General features: G+C 58.5%; 8 protein-coding genes across 8 annotated transcripts; 4 read left to right on the forward strand and 4 right to left on the reverse strand.

Moving 5' to 3' along the window:
* Positions 1-146: 146 nt before the first annotated feature.
* Positions 147-2,246, forward strand: B0H64DRAFT_319623 (DNA polymerase alpha subunit B N-terminal-domain-containing protein; the record flags this gene model as incomplete). The annotated part of the gene is made up of 3 exons (XM_062800437.1): positions 147-610; positions 675-2,022; positions 2,076-2,246. 3 exons carry the CDS (start codon positions 147-149, stop codon positions 2,244-2,246), a joined length of 1,983 nt encoding a protein of 660 aa, XP_062660850.1.
* Positions 2,247-2,288: 42 nt separating this feature from the next.
* On the reverse strand, positions 2,289-3,954 carry B0H64DRAFT_473466 (splicing factor, Prp19-binding domain-containing protein). The gene has a single exon (XM_062807997.1). The coding sequence runs from the start codon at positions 3,874-3,876 to the stop codon at positions 2,350-2,352; it is 1,527 nt and encodes a 508-aa protein (XP_062660851.1). The 5' UTR covers positions 3,877-3,954; the 3' UTR covers positions 2,289-2,349.
* Positions 3,955-6,287: 2,333 nt separating this feature from the next.
* Positions 6,288-7,234, forward strand: B0H64DRAFT_440811 (uncharacterized protein; the record flags this gene model as incomplete). Its single annotated transcript, XM_062806510.1, has 2 exons — positions 6,288-6,908; positions 6,980-7,234. The coding sequence occupies 2 exons, from the start codon at positions 6,288-6,290 to the stop codon at positions 7,232-7,234; spliced, it is 876 nt and encodes a 291-aa protein (XP_062660852.1).
* A 60-nt stretch (positions 7,235-7,294) lies between these two features.
* Positions 7,295-8,744, reverse strand: B0H64DRAFT_122867 (uncharacterized protein). Its single transcript, XM_062797985.1, has 2 exons — positions 8,621-8,744; positions 7,295-8,570 (listed from the first exon to the last, which is right to left on the reverse strand). Exons 1-2 carry the CDS (start codon positions 8,631-8,633, stop codon positions 7,789-7,791), a joined length of 795 nt encoding a protein of 264 aa, XP_062660853.1. The 5' UTR covers positions 8,634-8,744; the 3' UTR covers positions 7,295-7,788.
* A 214-nt stretch (positions 8,745-8,958) lies between these two features.
* B0H64DRAFT_416463 (regulator of volume decrease after cellular swelling-domain-containing protein) lies at positions 8,959-11,967 on the forward strand (the record flags this gene model as incomplete). Its single annotated transcript, XM_062805170.1, has 5 exons — positions 8,959-9,236; positions 9,296-9,908; positions 10,374-10,492; positions 10,585-11,101; positions 11,161-11,967. 5 exons carry the CDS (start codon positions 8,959-8,961, stop codon positions 11,965-11,967), a joined length of 2,334 nt encoding a protein of 777 aa, XP_062660854.1.
* Positions 11,968-12,856: 889 nt separating this feature from the next.
* On the forward strand, positions 12,857-14,010 carry B0H64DRAFT_320226 (nucleotide-diphospho-sugar transferase; the record flags this gene model as incomplete). The annotated part of the gene is made up of 3 exons (XM_062800455.1): positions 12,857-13,174; positions 13,257-13,412; positions 13,483-14,010. The coding sequence occupies 3 exons, from the start codon at positions 12,857-12,859 to the stop codon at positions 14,008-14,010; spliced, it is 1,002 nt and encodes a 333-aa protein (XP_062660855.1).
* A 230-nt stretch (positions 14,011-14,240) lies between these two features.
* On the reverse strand, positions 14,241-15,389 carry B0H64DRAFT_122907 (glycoside hydrolase). The gene has a single exon (XM_062797986.1). It carries the CDS (start codon positions 15,288-15,290, stop codon positions 14,565-14,567), a length of 726 nt encoding a protein of 241 aa, XP_062660856.1. The 5' UTR covers positions 15,291-15,389; the 3' UTR covers positions 14,241-14,564.
* Positions 15,390-16,329: 940 nt separating this feature from the next.
* B0H64DRAFT_440817 (uncharacterized protein) lies at positions 16,330-17,116 on the reverse strand (the record flags this gene model as incomplete). The annotated part of the gene is made up of 2 exons (XM_062806511.1): positions 16,330-16,591; positions 16,734-17,116. The coding sequence occupies 2 exons, from the start codon at positions 17,114-17,116 to the stop codon at positions 16,330-16,332; spliced, it is 645 nt and encodes a 214-aa protein (XP_062660857.1).
* Positions 17,117-17,381: the final 265 nt, after the last annotated feature.

Below are 17,381 nucleotides of genomic sequence, written 5' to 3' on the forward strand. Positions count from 1 at the left end.
TGGCGCGTCACGTCAACCGCGTCCCACTTATGGAAGGTTACCAAATATCTACGGGAACCCCTCCAAGACATCGGACATTTGAGGTTTTGGGGACCAATATTCTCACCACGACAGCCTCGCAACAACAAAGATACCCCGACTACACAATGGCTGACGAAACCATTGTAGAGTTGAACGAGCGGTTCGGCTCGGGAACCAAGGATCTCGAGGCCGACGTGGTTGCAGAACTCAAGTCGATCATGGGCATGCACCAGTTGTCGGTTCAGGAACTGTATTACAAGTGGGAGTCTTATGGCATTAAGATGGAAATGGGCGACTTCAACGCCTCCATCGACAACCTCCGCGCTTTTAAACAGAATCTGCAGGACGACCTCGTGCGGAGCAACCGGTCGCAGGTGCACATCAAGACGGAGAAGCGAGGGGGCGCCACCCCGCGAGTGAGCAAGGGCGGCGGTGATGTCTTTGGGATGTTGGATGGGCTTGCGACACCGGGTGCTGGGAGGACCAAGCTAGCTGCTAGGAGGACACCGGCAGTTTCGCGGGTTAAGGCCGAGCCGACCAGCTCCCCCCTGAAAATGGAAGACCAACTAAACGCCATGGGCGCAATACCGTATGTAGCTGTCTTGCTCGAGGGGGTTAGGGAGTTGCCTAGCTAATAGCCCGTGGGTTTACAGTCCGTCATCCTTCAACGACAGGCCAAACGCCGGCGAAGTACTGGAGATCCTCAACGAGCAACTCGAGGCCGCCGAACCCCCGATTTCCCCCTTCCCCGAACCCCGCATCAAACTGGCTGCCACATCGGACCAGAAGAAACTTGGATACAAAGGGCTGGTGATGAAACTGTCAGAGGCGTCGGAAATCTTGGACGACCGGATAGAGGATTTTGTCGGCCTAGTGGCGAAGCAACACCAGCTCGAAGACTCGGCATTCGGGAGTCCCGCGAGCCAGGGAACCGCCGAGATCGTCGCCGTCGGACGCATCGCATCAGACTCCGCGGAGGGCAAGCTGAACGCCGCCTCCCTGGTCCTAGAGTCCTCAAGGAGGATGGGCAACGGCCTGCGCGTGCCGCTCAACCTCAGCAAGCTCAAAGGCTACCAGTTCTTCCCCGGCCAGATCGTCGCCCTCCGCGGCATCAACACCTCGGGCCGGGACTTCACCGTGCACGAGGTCCTCGACATCCCGCTCCTCCCCAACGCCGCCTCCGACCCGGACACCCTCTCCGCCCACCTCGCCCGACTGCGCGGCGGGCCCGACGCCATGGACTCGGACGACGACAACACCGCCACCCCCCCGCTAACCATCCTCTTCGCCTCGGGCCCCTACACCGCCGACGACAACCTGGACTTCGAACCCCTACACACGCTATGCAGCGAAGCCGCCGACACGTACGCAGACGCCGTCGTGCTCACCGGCCCCTTCCTCGACGCCGAGCACCCGCTGCTCGCAACAGGCGACTTCGACCTGCCCCCCGAAGCAGCAGCAACGCACGACGCCGATGCCGCCGGCATGGCGACGGTGTTCAAGTACCTCGTCGCGCCGGCACTGAACCGGCTGGCCGCGACCAACCCGTCGGCGACCGTGCTGCTGGTGCCGTCGACACGCGACCTGCTGGCCAAGCATGTCTCGTGGCCGCAGGACGCGTTCCCGCGCCGCGAGCTGGGCCTGCACAAGGCGGTGCGGGTGATTGGGAACCCCATGACGCTAAGCATGAATGAGATGGTGCTCGGGGTCAGTAGCCAGGATGTGCTGTGGGAGCTGCGCCATGAGGAGTTGGTGGGTGGTGCCCGCATGGGGGATGCGCTGTCGCGCATGAGTCGCTATTTGATTGAGCAGAGGCATTTTTTCCCGCTGTTTCCGTCGGCGGATAGGAAGCGGTTGCCTAAGACGGGCGCGGTGGACGGGGCTGGTGGGGGCGTGCCGCCCGGGGCGATGCTGGATGTGAGCTATTTGAAGCTGGGGGAGATGGTGGACGTGAGGCCGGATGTGTTGATGGTGCCGAGCGCGTTGCCGCCGTTTGCAAAGGTATGTTTTGTGTTCGCTTCTCTGGTTGTGACCTCGACTGACATCGGATGCAGGTCGTGGACAGTGTGCTCGTCATCAATCCCGGCTCCTTGTCAAAGCGGAAAGCTGCCGGGACCTACGCCAAGATGATACTCTACCCGCCGTCCCAGGACAATACCGCAAGCGGGGGTATGGCTCCCCATATGATATTCGAGAGGGCGAGGGTGGAGATAACGAAGATTTGATGGTTGGGAGCGTGGGGTAGGGATGGGGTTGGGGGATTGTGTGGGTATCAAGCATGATATATTACAAGTTACATCCTAGAGCTGTTTGGAAGGCATGGAACGCCTATCGGGTGTCCACCCTCCGCCGCTTATCGCTTTCGTACCGATCCCGTTCCCGTTCCCGGGAGGGGGACCGTTTCCGCCGATCACTCCGGTCTCGCCGGGGCGACCGGGACCGGGACGGAGACCTCGACCATCTCCTATCCCGGTCGTCATCGCGCTGTCGGTATGAGTCCCTCCGGTCGTCTCTGCCTTCTCCCCGACTCGCATCTTTGTATCCGCCCTTGTCTCGGTCGTAGTACCCCCTGTCCCGATCGCGGCTTTCACGCGGCCTCTGTCCCCGCTCGCCGAGCGGAATGGCGTTCGCACCCTTCGCACCATCGCCGCCCCTCTCCCAGTCCCGACGGTGGTCGTCCGGTTGAAACCGCTCGTCCACATTGCGGTCAAAATCCCGCCTCCCCCGGCTATCGTCCAGCCGGCCCCACTGCCCCGTATCCTCGCTCTTGAGGTCCCTATACTTGGTCGCGCCCTTCTTACCAATCTTGGTCATATCCCGCATCTGCAGCGCCTTGGGCAGCAGTTCCCGATTAACATCATCCACGAACGTCGCGCCGGCAATATCCCGCTTATCCAGCCCCGCCGCCTTGCTCTCATCCTGGTAAAACGCCCCCTTGTGGAAGTACTTCTGCATAAACGCCATCTTGCCGCGGCCCTCCTTCTCCTCGCGCTGCTGGGCCAGGTGGGCGTCGTCCTCGGCCTGGCGCTCCTCCTCGGTCAGGTTGCGGCGGCGCTCGATCTCGGCCAGCTCGCGCTCCCGGGCCTCGATCGCCTCGCGCTCCCGCCGCAGCCGCTTCAGCTCCCGCAGCTTCCACGCCGCGTACTCGGCCTCCGGGTCCACGTCGTCCGCGTCGTCGACCTCGTTCTCCGGCCCGCTCGCGTCGTCTTCCCAGTGCTTCCGGCCCGCCGCCCGCGCGGCCAGGTCTTTTTTGATCTGTTCCTCCACGAGCTCGTCCGCGGCTTTGCGCCGGGCTTCCTCCGCGGCGGCGGCGGCGGCGGCTTCGTCGTCTTCTTCGGGGGCGGATGGTTGGGTTGTGGTTGAGGGTGTGGGTGCGGCGCCGTTGGCCTGGCGCTGGCTTTTGGGGATGAACTTGGGTCGCATCATCAGCCGCCGGGGGGCTTCCTCCTCTTCGCTGCTCTCCTCTTCTGAGCTTTCCTCTTCGCTGCCTTCTTCCTCGCTCTCTTCCTCCTCTTCCTCGGTCACGAATCCCTCCTCTTTTGCTTTCTTTTCCGCTTCCAGCCTGGCCACCTTGGCGGCTTTCCGTCGCGCTTCCTCGTCTTCGCCATCTGCTATCCCGACGCCCTTGAGGTTGATCTTGGCGCCATCGCCACGGCTGATAATACGTCCCGCACCAGCAGCGCTGGCGAATTTGGGTGGTGGTGCTGTCCTCCTAGTCGGTGCTTTTTTGGTTTCGCCTTCCTGCTCGGAGCCGCTGGCTTCGGATTCGGAGGATGATTCGGGTGCAGCGGCCTTGCCAGCGCGATAACGCGCTGGCTTGACCGGATTCGCGGTCATGCGTTTTTGGGGCGGCATTTTGGTGAGGTGGGAGTGGGTGGGTGAGTGGGTGGATGGGTGAGTGGATGGGTGAGTGGATGGGTGAGTGGATGGGTGGGTGGATGTCCGTTTGCGACAGTCGACAGTTGAAGCAGGTTCGGAGTTTAAATTTCGGGAATTGGCCGATGCTGGGCGCGTTTTCGAGGTGCAAAGCACGGACCACAAGCTACGGGTACCTGAGCCGCCCCGCTTGAAGAAGGTCTCTTCTCGGGCAGACTCAGGAGAGAATACATGTACAACAGTAATAGGTGTGTTAGCTTATGAGGCTCGTATGGTCGCAATCTTATATCTGCGTGCGCAGTGACGCAAGACTTGTCCGCTACACGTGTTGGAACTCGCGGAGTACCTCAGCACTCAGTCACAGAATCACCGAAACGTCGGGGCATAACTAAATCTGCCAGCTCACTGCTGTCCACGCGGCGCTCTCAGTATTGCATAATCAACTGCTTTCCTTGATTGATGGTCCTCGATCTCCTCCCACCAGCCCTGGTTTCAAACGTCGATGACAGGTTAGCTATTCTGCTCAGCGTGTCGGAATGACCGGGCTCAAGCATTCCATATTAATAAAGCGGCTGGCCTAGTGATTCGTCACACTTTTGTAACATATATGCAAAAGTGTGGAATCCCTAACCACCTGTAAGTGTATAGCAAACATTCTCGCAGATCCTGAGGTTGTTCGCGCATTTCAGACCGACAGATGCACCCCAACAAATGGCTTTAAGCTGCTGTTGCCGGACTCGTCGGCAAAACTTCCACATCTCTTCGTCACCCTTTCGACAAGCTTCTCGGCATGCTGCTAAAGAGAGGCATTCAACGACAACGGGTACAGCCAGCAAGGCTAACAGCTGGTGTAATCTCATGCTAGTCATTTTCAGCCCCCATTTTCGATTTAGCATACGGAATAATATAGAAGACCGTATAACTTACATGAATGGCGTGCTTGGATAAAGAGAAGAGGTATGCCTCCAAGTCTAGTGTCTAACTTTGTCCGACGAGCTCTGAAATTTGACAGGTCCCCGTTAGTTCCTTAAGGGAAGAATCGTAGAAATGGGGAGAGAAGAAAAAGCTAAAACAAACTGAGCAGCAGCTAACGTAAGGTTTTATTGTAATAATGATTCAACTTCGACAAATTTGACCTAGAACGTACCTAGTCGGGGCAGGCCGGCAACATATGCCTTTTCTTGTTGAGGTTAAGCGGCATCGTGTCAAGAAATGAATGCCTAGCATCGGCGCAAGGCTCGGTCCTCAAATATAGCCTCGACATCGGGTACAAATGCAGTTGGGTTTTAATGCGTTTCGGATAGCAACGGGGCCAACGGCGGCTGCAGGTCAAATACCGACCAGCGCCATCCCCGCGTCATCTTGGCTAGGTCGGCACTGTCGAGCGGCGCCGGCTGGCTGCGGAACAACGGAATGAAAGCTGGCCACTCCCGGAGCTGGGTCACAGTGTGCTGGGCCGACGAGGCTGAGCGGGCAGGGCCATGACACGTGTGTAACGGTCACGGTGTGTGTATTGCAACAGGTTATGGACGACTAAACGAGCACCCTAAACGTAAGGGGGCAAAAGAAAAGAGAGCAGGACATCTTGTCTTGCGACGGGGTTCTTATATCACCAGATACTCTAGGTCCGAACAGTCGGTTGAGAGACTGCTTTGGCGAGTCTTCTCGTCGTTGGATGCGGGGCGGGGTGTCGTACTGCAGAATGGTAGGGAATGGAGTGGGAGGTGACAAAGGGAAGAGAAACAAGCGACGCTACCTACCTAGGTAGGTAGGTATATACAGTCACTAGTGAAATTGCCTTCCGCTTTTATTTTGTTAGTTTCTGTCTGGCCAGGCACTCGCGACTGACAACCTGAGGGGTAACCGCGATGAGATCGTTGGCTAGGTGATGCTCAGGGCCAACACTGGGGTCCCTAATAGGGTTTTGGGGTACCCGAGGATCTCCGAGGGCTCTGCAAGGCTTAGGCAAGGTGGAATCCACACTGATCGATCAGTAGCTGCATGGTAAGCTTCCTCATCACGAAGAGCGGCGAAAGGGCCTGTGGCTGCGCATCGTCGTTGGACAAGCCGGCTCGGCTCGGCAGGTCGAAGCTCGCCATTCATTCCATTGGCCCAGCCGTCTGCGAATATGTGTCACGTCTCCAACGCCATGTCCTCTCGAGAGTGCAGCTTTGGGAACATGAAGCTACCCCGCCGCAACTGCCATGCCCACCTAACCTTCGACTGATCCCGTCGGCGCAGCTCCGACCCAAGCACCAATCAGTCGTCTAACTTCTACTTGGCCCCAACAATGGCTCACCACAAAACCCAATACCATCACTACATCCCTCGCTTCATCCTGAAGCAGTTCGCTCACGGAGAAGTCAAAACAAGAAGGCAAGTGGGTCAGAATGACCACGGATGACATGATCCATCTCGTTCTCCCTATAAACCCGGAAGTGGCAGTTAGCTTCTGCGACGAGTCGCGATGCTGGGAGTCGCCCTTTGCGGACGCCATGCACCAAGCTAAGATCCCATACCTCGCGAATAGCCTGCTCAAGGACGCGCCACACAAGGATATCATCAACGTTGATATACCAAGCGAGCGAAGGGGCAAGAAGACGTGGCCGGCGACGGTGGCATGGCGCGTGAGAATCGGCATCCTGTCTCGACAACACCACCGAGTCATTGCGTCCTACTCGCTTAGCCATGCGCGGTCATTCCTTGTAGTTCGACGCCGGGCGCGATTTGAGCGAGCCAAGAGTGAACTGGCCGAGTTCCAGCGGGAGAGAGCGGAGACGTGGGAGAGGCAGGGGATCCGGTTTGGCCATCCCGACGACCGGCCATGGCATCAGACCGACCGAGCTACAGGTCCCTCGCAGGAACGAGGAGCGAAGATAGTAGATAACCACATAACTGCACTACGCGACCTCAGCAATCTCATCGCCACCAGCCGCGAGCGTATACCGAGAAGCAAAGAAAACAGCATCAAGTGCTGGCAGGCCATTCTCGCCCTCGACCAGTTCTCCGGCGTCGGCCCGACTCTCTCGTCAAATTCAGATGGCACGTCCTCAAAGATACGCATCATGCACCCGGCCCTCAGGGCGGCTTTCGAAGCCGCCTATCCCCCCAGCATCCCGGCCACCGGGACCTCATCGAGGTCGACTTTGCCGAGTTTGTCTACTCCTGCGTGGGCGAAGAGATGTTCGTAAAGCTCTCCTTCGCCATTGACAAGAAAATCCAAGAGTTAGTCCAGAGCGACTGTTTTGGGTCCCACTTTGAAGCCGCCGTTCAACAGACGGAGGCAAGCAAGGGATTTCAGCCTACGGCCACTTCGCCCTTCCAGCAGGCTGATTAGTCCGGCGAAGGAGGCGAAGACGTTCTGAAAAGTCCCTGCTTCCGGTCGATTTTTAGGGCGGCCGAGGGGTCCGATGTCTTGAGGTGGATGTTTGAGGAACGACAGGACATTTTAGCCACGTTTGTGCGGCAGCTGACAGTGCCTATGGCACAGGTGCAGCCCTCTGTATGCAGGATCCGTGCGAGGCGTGAATAGGCTCGGTATGGAGCCAAGACGAGCTCCGGCCGTGGAAGGGTCTGGGTATTGGGTGGATAGCTTGATGCTGGTGTGCAGGAGCAGGAGCGAGGTGGGCGCGACTGGAGCTTGGGTGAGTCGTGGGATGTCAGTGAAGATTCTGCCTCTCATGCCTCCGCTGTAGCCAGTTTTGCGGGCTAGTTGGTCACTCCACCAAATGAGTTGCCGCACACCGAGTCTCAGTGACCCTGAAGTTAGTTTGTGCGGACAATCTTTCAGCACTGAAAATCTGGACACTGATTTCGGTCTTCTGGCTGTCCATCAACGTAACAAAAGCGGGGGCCTTCCCTTCCATGACGAACTCATCATCAGTTCGTCCCTCACTGCCCCATCTCCAGCTTCCCAAACGCCCTATCCAACTCCTCCCCTTCGTCCGGCACCGCCATCTCACTCGCCCCTCCCCTCCCATGCCCATGCCCATCACCATACCCACTCCCAGGCGGCCCATTTACTCCAGACCCATTCCCAGCCCCATAAGCCTCCCCAACCCCCCTCACAGGCTGCTGCAATAGCATCTCCCCTTGCCCACGACCACCCCACACGTAGCCACCACCCTGCAGCAGCCCATCCCCCGCCTCCATCAACCCCCCACCCTCACCCCCACTCGCAGCCGCCCCAGTTGACCCAGCAGGACGCTCCGGCTCCAGCAACCTCGCCTCGCTATCCAACCACCCGGGCGCAACGCGCCTCTTCTCGGCGAGCTCCTCGGCGCGGATGCGGGCGTCGACGCGCGCGACGTCGGCCTCGGCCGCGGCACACATCTGGGCGACGTGGGCGTGCAGGGCGCGGCACGAGGCCAGGATCTCGTCCGGGTGCGCGGCGTGGCCCGAGGCGGAGACGACGTATCGCGGTTTTTGCTGGCGGTGGTTGCTGCTGGTGGGGCGTGCGGAGGTGGGGTCGGTGGTGTTGTTGTTGTTGCTGCCGCCGGGGGCGGAATCTTCCGGGTTGGTTGTGGATGCTGTTGTTGTTGCGGTGATGCCTGTTGTGGAGGGGGGCAGGGTGGATGGCATTGGTTTGTAGCGGTAGGGGAGGGTGGTGGCGGTGGGGAGGTTGACGAAGGGGGAGACGGTTAGAGGGAGTTGCTGGAGCAGCGGGTGCGTGCCTGGGTTGGTTAATAGTGGGTTATTGGGAGGGGTGAGTTGAGAGGCTCACGATTGTCGCGCATCGTGAATGTGGTGCGGTCGTGAATGCGAGATATAGTTGTGTCGGTAGCGTAGTGTTTGGTGGTGGTTATTGGAGATTATTATTCTGAAGTTTGACTGGTTGATGATCGAGGATGCTTCTGAGTGGCTTTGGGAGAGTTGCGGGGAGCTTAGCTTCTTATAATCAAGGTGCGCGCGGCAGGCACCCGCCTTGCCACTCATAATCCACACAGTTAAGGCGATAAGAGCTCGACCCCACTGAATCTCCCGAAGCTCAAACCCCTCGCCGACTCGCCAAGTCAACATTGTTTCGTCAAATACATTCGTCACCCCCCCCCAACCGTCAAAATGAGCCTCCAAACGGTCAGGTCACCGTTCTCCCTAAACGATTACACTGCGCTGTCCGAGCACCAGGAGCAAACCCCCAGCAGCTTCTACGATGGCAAGCCCGTGCTACACTACCATTCGACCGGCGCAAAGGCCTGGATTCCCAAGTCGCAGCGCGGCAAGCTACCCTTTTTCCCAGCCGACCTCTCGTCAGAGCCAACAGCGCCCGAAAACGGCGCGCTGAATGGCCAGACCGAAGAAAGCGTCGAGCAAAAGGTCGACCTGTTTGTGAACTCACAGTATGCGCCCCTCCCTCCATGCCCCGCACCCTCACCCCGACTGACCGCGCACCCCCCAGGAACCTCTCGATATTCTGCCCCTCCGCCGAGTGCGGCGTCTCGATCCCCTACCAACAAATCAGCATCCACGCCATCAAGACCCTGCACGACAGCAACCAAACCGCCCACCCGGCCGTCTACCTCCAGCTCGAGCTAGCCGCGGGCGGCGCGGGCGACGACGACTTCGACACGGTCGAGCTGACCCTCATCCCGCAATCACCCCAGACCTCTTCCGGCGCGGCAACAACCCCGCCCAAACCCGAAGCGACCCTCCTCTTCGAGGCCGTCTCGGAGTGCTCCAACCTGAACCCAGACGCAGCCCAGGACGGCGATGACGACGACGAGGACACAGAGGACGGCGGGGCGCAGATCCTGTTTGAGGGCGACTACGAGGCGGTCGAGGGGTTTAGCGGCGTGTTTGCCGGCGCGAGGGATGGTGGGTTGCCGCCTGCGATGCCGGGTAGTGGCGGGTGGATTACGGCGGAGAATGTGCATGAGTATTTTGACGAGGAGGGGAATTGGATTGGCGGGGAGGAAGGGGTCAGTGGTGAGCTGGGGGAGGGGGCGGGGGCTGTGCATGGGAGAGAGGAGGAGGAGGGTGGTGGCGCTCCGGGGGGTGATGCTGAGGCGGTGGTGGAGGGGGAGGTGAAGAGGACTAGGAGGGAGTAGCGCCCCGCTGGTGTTGGCTCTACCGTGTGGTTATTTCTTTGAGGTATATGGCGATTGTCTGGTTTATAGAAAAAGCAGGACGACCTAGGATTCACGCCCTCTTGATGCCTTCAGCTTGGGTGATCTAACCCTAACCCTGTCATCACATGCCACCACGACGCTCTGTGGTGGCATTGGGTCAGCAGAACGCTGAAACCAACAAAAACCTTGTTTTGTTGGCTGACAATATCCGTACCTGAGCTTCTGTGTGCACTCCAAATCACGGTCTTAAATATGCCATTCTCTTTTTCTGATTTCGCCCCGTAAGTAGCATTGTTATAGTTGGTTCCCGCTTTTGCAGTGTTTGGTCCACGGCAAACTCCCGCTTCCCGCCGCTGCAACAAGAAGACGTAACGCCCCAGCAACAAAACAACACACAAAATCCACAAGGGGTTGAACCATAAACTTGCAATTTCCAAATCCGGGGGGTCGCCCTCGACTACCACCAGTTCGTCCCGTCTGATCGCTGCTTGTACCCGCGACTTGCTTCCCTCATTTGGAAATGCTCTGTCTAACTGACTCGGTTAGCGACTCTCGCGAGCATGACGCCGTGGAACCGCGTGGGTCTGGGGCCGAAGACGCGTCCTCGATCCCGTCCGAGGATAGGGATACGGCCGTCCCTCGGCTTTGCCCTGGCCGTCTTCTTCTTCCTGTGGTTGGTCCTGCCGTACGATAACGCCGCGCGGCTGGCGTTCCGGTGGAATGCAAAGAGGCTCAAGGCGGCCTTGTTCTCACGCTCCAGCGAGCGGTGGGTGTACGCGCACCCGGAGCACCCTGTCGACGTGGGTCAGGATCTTGTGGTGATCGTCAAGACGGGATATGGCACGCGGGAGCGGGTACCGGCCTGGCTTGACGCTCTGAGCGACGCGAACGAGTTTAGAGACATTCTCGTCATCGCCGACTCGGAGGGTCACATTGACTTCAATGACGGGTATCATGATAAAGGGTTGCATGTTCATGACGCTGTGGGCCACTCCCTGCGCCTTCACTTGCGCCGCTACGGGGATCATCCGAGGGTTGCAAAGTACAACCTGTTGACCGAGGCAATCTTTAATAATGATGAGGCACTGGCACAAAATCACTGCCGGTCGTTTGGATGGGAACTGGATGCGATGAAGGTAAAATTTCCGTCGTTCATTTTATGTCTTGTCCCTTACCGATGGCTAACACATTTCAGTTTATTTCTGGCCTGGAAATGACTTACCAAAAGTACCCGCACAAGCGGTGGTACCTGCTCGTCGACGACGACACCTTCATCATCCAGCCCTCGCTCAAACCGCTTCTCGAGCACCTTGACCCCGAGGAGCCGCATTATCTCGGAAACGCTGTGGGCGACTTCAAGGCCCGCTTCGCCCACGGAGGATCTGCCGTCATCCTCTCGCACGCAGCCATGCAGGCGCTGATAGAGAACCAGCGAGCCCTCGCGTCCGTCTACGTCGACTCGCTCGACGAGACGTGGGGCGACCGGCTGCTGGCCAAGGCGCTGCTGAAGCTCGGCATCCACCTCGACGAATCGTACAGCCACCTGTTCAACGGCGAGCCGCCGCTGCTCAGCAAGATCCGCGCCGACAGGCTCTGCTCGCCGCTCGTCTCCTTCCACAAGCTGCCGACCCCTTCGGCCATGCGGGAGGTCGGCGACTACTTCCGGAACGTCAGCAAGCCGGTCATGTGGAACGACTTGTGGGAAATCTACGGCAAGACGCCACCATGGCAGCAGACGGATGCCGCATTCCACTACAATTGGGACCACGTGGGGGAGCCCGATGAATCCACGCTCACGATCCCGAACGTCGAAACGCCCGAGGCATGCGAGAAGCAGCTCAACCGCCGATCCCGTAGTTCTCTAGCTTGGTCATGGGACCCCGAGACCGAAACTTGCCATATAAGCCATTGGATGATTGTCGGCCGGGCAGCATCCGGGCGGGTTTCTGCCATCAACGCCCCGCGCGCGAGGTCTTTGGAGACCACATGCATTCAGTACTGATTGAACGGTTGGAGAGCTGGGGAGAGCGCGAGATCAACGGCGCCCTGAAACAAGGCTTAACGGGACCGCCACAGCACCACGGCTCAAAGCTGCGGGGTGAGACCGGGGAAGTGGGGGTAAGCGTGCCGGGGTCGACCAAATCAATACCAAGGCCGGCCGTTGTGTCTGAGGGCAAGGCCGGGGCCCGGACGGGTTCTGCAATTGGGTCTTTTCCTCGGCACCGGCGTGAAGTGGTTCCCCCGTAAAATCCGACAAAGAACCAGGCGCAGGTGCTTGGAAGCGTGCATGATGCCGCATATACATATAATCGGTTGCGAGGGAGGATGTGCCTTGGAGCAACGCGAGCATGCCAAGGGCTCAAGGTTCAACGGAACTGGCGCATTGCGTGCCGCGCAGATGCTGATTCTTGCCAAAGGCGGCGGCGCGTTGGCCCCCTCGGCGACCGCCGATCCTGGATCCGACAGTGGTGATGGATGGTCGGTGGATTGGGTCTCTCCCTCTGCCTTGGGTAATGAGTGAGGGCGGATTTGAGTTCTGGATTGTGTTGAGGAAAAAGACTAATACAGCCTGTTACAAGAATATCGATAGAGAGTGTGCAGAGCGAGAGTTAAAAGACGCAGATAATAAGATAATCGATGCTTTTCGGTGCTGTGAAGGATGGGGATGGCCTTTAACTACAAGTAACCGCCAAACAATGAGACCCCACTTAAAACGCCTTTGTGAGTTCCCTGGCACCCGCGTGCCTGGTCGGCAGTTTGGCCCCCACATGTTTAGCCCACAAGGTCCCTGCATCCCTGTGTGCCTTGTCAAACCTCGAATTCGCCGCGCTCAGCTTGGTTCTCTCCTTTCATCCTGTATCTCTCGGCCATTGCCGCCAGCGCAAATCAAGATGCGCATCCCCTTCAGAATATCCGTCGTCCTCTGGGCAATTATCCTTGTAACGCTGGTTGGATATGCCATTTCAAGACTGCTATTTTTCAGGTCCATCTTCTTCGAGCATGCCGGAATCCGACTCACGCAACCCGAAGTAGCAACCGCGGCGGTCGAAGCAGCCGGTCCTGAAGCCTCCTCTCGCATCCAACACATCCCAAAAATCATCCACAATGTCTTCCACAACTGGCGCGTGCCTGGGAACGACACCCTGCCGTCGGACTGGGCCGAGATGCGCCAGACCTGTATCGATGTAAATCCAGACTTTGAGTTCAAGGTGCGCCCAGCTTCCGACTTGTCGCCCTCAAAACCGGCTATCGCTACCGCCTGGACCCCACGCTGACATTGTGCTACTCCAGCTGTGGACCGAGAAAGCGTCACGAGACTTTATCGAGACAGAATATCCCTGGTTCTTGCGTACATACGATGGCTACCGATACCCAGTTCAGCGCGTCGATGCGGTCCGGTACTTCATCATGCTGCACTATGGTGGCATTTATATGGACCTCGACAATGTAGGTTAACTCTTTGTTCCATTGCCGCGTTGCCGACATCTTCCAAATCCTGACACAACGCTTGATTCAGGGCTGCAATACCGACCTGACCCCGCTCCTCTACTACCCCGTCTGGGTCACCGACGGCGGCCGCGGCGCGCTCAGCAACAACATCCTCGGCGCCCGACCGAACCACCCTTTCTGGCACCGCCTGACCCTGTCGCTACTCCCCTACGACTGGAAGTGGCCGCTGCCCTTCGTCACCATCATGTACGCGAGCGGCCAGTGGTTCCTGACGGCCATGTGGGAGGAGTATCACGCGCTGCTCCCCAAGCCCGTCGACGGGCAGCAGCACGAGCATCGTTTGTACCGCATCATGATGGACATGGCCCCCGGCGCCGACGAGTGGGTGTTCTTCACGCACCAGAGGGATGGCGGAGGAACGTGGGACAACTGGGACAATACGCTTTTTGCGAGCATCGGCGACCACCTGCTTCTGTTCTTTACCTTGCTGTTTGTCGCCATCGGGCTACTCTCCTGGTTCGGTCTGCGGTTCTATCGCAAGTACCGCAGGGGCGGATACAGTCGGTTGAAGAGCCGTCCTGGTAACGTCGTCTGACGGTTGGCGTTGGCTCTTTTGGCTATTGTCTTTCCACGGCTACTGCGGAGGGGTCGTTAGATCACCTAGTGGTGTTAAAGGTGCGGGTGCTGGACAGCCGCCAGACCGGCTGTGCACGCATACCGGCCATCGACCGGGAAGCAACCTCGGACACGAGCTCTGTATCGACGACGCCATTATTAGCACCAAAGCCAGCCGCGCGCCAAACTACCATGACATATACTGGACCTCACTCTGGTCGATACGAACAGTTGTTACTGCTATTATCTCACTCAGGATACCCCTTTCTTTCATATTATATCGGATAATGGGTCGCATACACATCAGTACCTAGGGCTTGCACACATGAACAACTCACTTGAGATGAGAGCAGGTGCGTAATCACAACTTGTAATGACCAAGATGATCTGGTTCATAGACGTGGGGCTATGCGCCAGGGACGCTGGAATAGTAACGGCATCAATTCTATCAAATGGAAAGGAAAGAAACAAAGCAGGATGACTCCCCCAACACCAACCCAACCCTAAACCCCGCAACTGTTCACCGCAGTGTCACTAACCCTTCCACGGCCTCGGCCCCGGCGGGGTGTACTTGTCAAACGGGATATAGAGGTTGAAGAACAGCCCCTTGTCATCGTACTTGTAATCCTTGTTGAAGTCAAAGTCCTGGTCGGGGACCTTGCCGCCGTCGCCCGAGATTTCGAACTGCGCGCAGCTCGGGTAGAACTCGGCGCCGCGGTCGGTCGCGGGGTCGCCGCCGGGGCCGTCGGCCTTGTGCAGCGCGATGATCTCCTGCCGGATCAGGTACTTGCCCTTGGCCAGCGCCTTGGGCAGCGAGAACTCGACCGCGCCCTTCTTCTCGATCAGCTTCATCGTCGCCCACTTGCCGCCCTCGAACCCCTCCTCCGCCAGCTTGCTCCAGATCGGGCCCGTCGGGTCCGACGACGTGTAGTTGGCGATCCACGTCAGCACCGCGCCCTTGTGCGAGTCGTCCAGCGGGAAGTCGTTCGGGTCGTCCGGGTTGTAGTGCCACCAGTGGAACGTCAGCTTGTCGCCCGCGGCCGCCTTGACGGAGGACCCGACTTCGGTCCCGCCCTTGACGTTGCAGACGAGGGCCGGGTCGGCGAGATCCGTGATCGGTTCGTTGTTCCCCGGCGACCGGATGTACTTGTCCACGCCGTCGCCCTGGTCCTTGCCGTTGACCGAGACGTGGAACACGGTGGCGTGCGCCGAGGCGTGGTGGGCGAGTGCCACCACGGCTGCTGCGAAGCTGATGAGCATGGTGTTGGTTGCAGTGAGTGGATGTGATAATGAGTGGGCTGGAAAAAAAGGACTGTAAGGAATGTGTGTGTATTGTTGTTGTTAAGGGACTGTGGAGTTGGTTGTTGCAGGTGATGCTGGGCAGTTATGGAGCCAGGGAACGGGACCTATCTTATACTTCGTCCCAGGGATGATGTTAAGTCTCGCAGCCCGGAGGGATGTGCTCGGACTCTCCATCATGCCAGCTCCCTAGGCCGATGCGGCCAAATTCCCCGCCCTTCGCTACGGGCGCATTCCAGTTCATGATTCGGCGTCTAACGGCTGGTGGCCGCCATCGCGGGCTTGCACCAGAGTTTCTAATTGGCATGTTTGGTGGTCCTAATCCTCGGGACCGGCGCCGCAACGCGGAGACCAGCCTTGGGATGTTTCGAGAGTTTTATCGGATGGGGTGTTTCAGAGTGGTGCAAGATGAGATGTTTCCCCGGGTGATCGGCATGATTTCCGTTTATGTGGGGCCGGAGACCCGGTCTCAGACCCGGGATCTGGGTGGGCACGGCCGGACCCGGCCCCACCAAACAAGGGTAAAACAGCTGACGGTGCCCGGATCCGGGGCGGCCACACCATAAAATGATGGGGTCTGGAAGTCTGATGCCCCGCAGGAATGTCAACTGATCCATTGACGGTGTGACGCTACACCACCTTCAACAAGCTGTTCAGATTACACCAACTACAAAGTCCGATCCCCCCCCGAGTCCGAGCCGGTTTTAGGAGTGGACGGCCTAGTAACACAAGGATGATGCCGTGCCTCTGGTACTGCAATCCGGCGAGTGCCAGCTTCCGAATGCGGTAAAATCTCAGGAAGGAGCCGGTAACATGAGTGCTCCCACGCCGTAAACGAACCTCATCCACGGTCCCTTGGGTGGAGGATGATTCCTCCTGGCCATGAAACCCACGACTGCGAGCGCAATGCATAGAGGACCTCTGTTTCACCAATAAGTCAGCAACAATTCTCGAGTCACGACACCCTCAGATACCAGACAGAACTCACGTAACCAGCACCCTAACACATCCCGCAGCGACCCCCCTTTCTCAACCCTCTAACACAAGCATCCCGGTACTCGTCCGCATCGCACGCCCCGTTGTTTATATGGTGCTCGAGGACGGCCAGCATATATACCGAAGCCCCGGCCGCCAGAAACCCCAAAACCCCGGCGGTGACGGCAAGAATACGGTGACGCCAGGGGACTAAGCAGCGGAGGAGGAGCGGAAGCCACAGGCCGATCCACATGACCTCAACAATGATCGAAACCATCACCACGGCGCTGCGCAACAGGTCAGCAGCCACCCCGTTCAAAAGCACAACCACAACCACTCTCCTTCCCCTCTCTTCCAAAAAGAATAAAAAAAAAAAAAAAAAAAAAAAAAAAAAAAAAAAAAAAAAAAAAAAAAAAAAAAAAAACTCACACAGGCGTCCGCGCCTCCCCCGGCAGCGCCTCGACCCGCTTCCAGTCCTTGAGCGCCGACGCCACCAGCGCGATGGCAGCGACCTCGGGGATGAGGAGCAGGGCGCACACCAGCAGCTGGCGGGCGACGCGCTTTGCGGCAAGGCTAGCGGCGTGGGACACGATGGCGTCGATGCGTTGTCTCTCGTTGGTGACGGTGTTGGTGTTGGTTGGTAAGAGGGGGGCGGTGGCGGTGGTGGAGGAGGTGGCGGGTTCGCTGTGGTAGCTTGGGGGTGGTGGGGAGGCGGGGGGTGGGTGTTGGTTGAGGGTTGAGAGTGAATATTGCGGTGGTGGTTCGGGTGGTGAGGTGCCAGTGGTGGATGGGCGCTTGGTGTGACGGCCCATTGTTGCCGGGGCTGGCCTGCCTGCCTGTCTTGGGCTACCGGGTGGTGGTTCGGTATTGTGAGATCTGATCCTAGTGTTTGGGGAGAGCGTGGCGGTTTGGAAGTGGGAGTGTTGTGGGCGTGAGCAGAGCCGTCGTCAGCTCGTCGTCGTCGTCGGCCTCATGAGGCCGCCAAGAGATCAGCAGCCAAGCCGCCAAGGTCGTCCGCAGGGAGGAAGCTTGTGAGTTTTCGTAATCCCGGAGCATCATTCGTCCATTTGCCAGAAC

The sequence above is a fragment of the Chaetomium fimeti genome (assembly GCF_033439085.1).
Source record: "Chaetomium fimeti strain CBS 168.71 chromosome Unknown B0H64scaffold_3, whole genome shotgun sequence".
NCBI classification, from domain to species: Eukaryota; Fungi; Ascomycota; class Sordariomycetes; order Sordariales; family Chaetomiaceae; genus Chaetomium; species Chaetomium fimeti.

Bases quoted from the DNA above. Each gene is read 5' to 3' on its own strand.
- B0H64DRAFT_473466 (XM_062807997.1), bottom strand. From the start codon at position 3,876: ATGCCGCCCCAAAAACGCATGACCGCGAATCCGGTCAAGCCAGCGCGT.
- B0H64DRAFT_122907 (XM_062797986.1), bottom strand. From the start codon at position 15,290: ATGCTCATCAGCTTCGCAGCAGCCGTGGTGGCACTCGCCCACCACGCC.